This window comes from Lottia gigantea (genome assembly GCF_000327385.1).
Source record: "Lottia gigantea unplaced genomic scaffold LOTGIsca_83, whole genome shotgun sequence".
NCBI classification, from domain to species: Eukaryota; Metazoa; Mollusca; class Gastropoda; family Lottiidae; genus Lottia; species Lottia gigantea.
Window position 1 is genome coordinate 401440 of NW_008710756.1, and position 2443 is coordinate 403882.

The window sequence follows — 2443 nt, forward strand, 5'->3', positions numbered from 1 at the left end:
ATGATAGAGTTTTGAGAACTTAAGATCACTGATGATGATAATAATATCAGAGGGTAGAGATATGACTAAGAACTGCATACAAGAAAAGGGCTATTGCAATCAAGTACAAAGTTTGCTGAAATTGTTAAGATGGTTAACTGCTTGAGTTGGGCTTTGAATTTTATGAAATTAATCAAACAAACCTTGTCCTCTTCCTCTTCATCAGGTGCATGATACGTGACCATAAAATGATTTAATAATTTCTGAACACCATCTTTAACAAGAAATCTTAATAAATCCATTAACAAATAATCAACAGCTTTTAAAAACGAGGCCATTCTGGCCAGTATCTTTCTCCATTTGGCTATTTCAGCATATAATGGCTTGTCTGCAAATATAAATTCTGAATAATAAAACCATTCCTTGATAAATAAGTTGTCTTTCTCAAAGTCACAAACTGGTATCAGGTGTTCCAGAAAGGTGTAATCATAAAACAAATCATGAGTAAAGCACATTAACAATTGCATCACCAATCAACATTATGCACTTACGCCATTTCATATATCAATCTTTCTGAAGTTCACATATGAACAATTCCTAACTTTGAATACCCATTGTGTATTGAAAATTTTCTATCTGAAATGTTATTATAACCAATTTGCAATTAAATGTGTGCTGAATTCAGAATACCTGAGAAACTCTAGTTAGATTAATACAGAATAAGACCTACTATTATCAGATTTAGACGGTTTAATATCTAGTAATGGAATAGCTCCTCTATTAGTTTTTAACTTGTATCTTGAAGTACGTCTACTTGTATCTGATGTGGGGTTTTCAATTCTTACTTTCTTCTCTCCATTATCAGGGTATATACCAGATTCTACCCCTTCCATTTCAGCTACTGCCTACAATAGATAACATGTATTTATCTACATTAGTGCTGGCATGATATATCGATGAATTGATGTATTAGGATACGATATGCTATGATCAACTAATTTCTGTTCTAGATGTGTGTTTACAATTATTGTCAAGTTAGAATCTGACATAATTTTTGGAGAATAATAATTCAGCCAATCATATGTTCTGTTCAGTAAAAGCTATGTATTTTATATGTTCAGAAATGTAGGATTGAATTATGTACTATCAAGACCGAATATCTATATACTTATAGTCTTCACAAGTTTATATTGGACCGATGGACATGTGTAACCATAATATACACATAATAATGTAGGCTTGTACAAAAATCTCTACTTACTGCACAGGACTGCCATACAATATCAATAACACTTTCTCTCAATAGATTGAGTTGATTTAAAGCTTTGTTACATTGGTTGATTTGTTTGGTTTTAAATTCTTCCAGGGTTAAAGTAAGAGATTTATCCAAGTCTACAAGTGTTATAATACTGTCTTCTTCCATATCTTTACCTCCATTTCTAGCCACCTCACATAATGTCTTCACATGGTATAAACATCCTTGTAGTACTTCATTAGCAGTGAATAGATTTTTAGCTAGGATCAATCTACAAGTCAAAAGTTTTTACATTTAAGTGTTTATTTTAAAAAAAAACCAAACCCACACATTCTATTCATATTTCACACAGGCTAAAAACGAGCTAGTCTATGGATAATCTTTTTGGTAATGATCATTCTTGGTTTATCATAATCCATGTAAATCTTGGGTTAAAAAAATTAAAAGATAAGTTTTTCAAGGTCATCTCACACCGAGAAAGAAGTCCAGTTCATTTTTCTTCAACATCTCAGTTAGCCAGAATCAAGGGAGTCCCTGATAAGAGGTTTGGAAACTGGTGAAGTACACCAATGGAGGCTGAAGAACCCTCTAGATTGGTTACTAAAGCTTCTGTCTTTGAGAAGCTAAAGGTATCATATCTATACAAATGATCTTTATGCAAAAAATTGACAGACGGACAAGGGACAAAGAGAAAACAACAAAAGAGTAAGTTTTTTTTTATTTTGAAGCAAACGCATATAATATATTAATTTAAACAATAATTATACAATTATACATTATACAAGACTGACACAACTTATAAGTGGTATAGGTTGGTGGCCAACCCACAACCTCATCTTTAAATGGTCATAACTCAGCTAATTTTGTCCCGAGAGGTATGATTTTTGTATCGAATGAAAGTTTAACATGTCCTGCGTCTATTTTGCAAAATCAACTTTGAAGATTCACCCTTATTTTCAAGAGGAAAATCGCTTGTATTTTTGTTTGAATCCAACAGATAAACATCTAATCAAATCCTTTGATCACAATTTCTGATTCTTCAATAAATGACACATGTTTTAAATTAAACATTGGTGGTTCTTTATAAACATAAGGTGGTTCAAGTGGTTTATCTATCTTCTTTCTATCAGGGTGGTGACACGTTGAGCAGACTGGTCGGACTATACCATAATCTTGTTTTCTACGAACTAGCTTATTATCATGTAGATA

At 32.1% G+C, this 2443-nt stretch overlaps 1 protein-coding gene across 1 annotated transcript in view; it reads right to left on the minus strand.

Annotated features, from left to right (window-relative positions):
• The window catches only part of LOTGIDRAFT_169210 (hypothetical protein), a gene marked incomplete at both ends in the record, with an annotated part of 29963 nt that overhangs the window by 403 nt on the left and 27117 nt on the right, over window positions 1-2443 (minus strand). The window contains 3 exons of the mRNA XM_009067524.1: window positions 183-367; window positions 710-884; window positions 1241-1505. Of these exons, the coding sequence (XP_009065772.1) occupies window positions 183-367; window positions 710-884; window positions 1241-1505 (625 nt within the window). The remainder of the gene's footprint in view (window positions 1-182; window positions 368-709; window positions 885-1240; window positions 1506-2443) is intronic.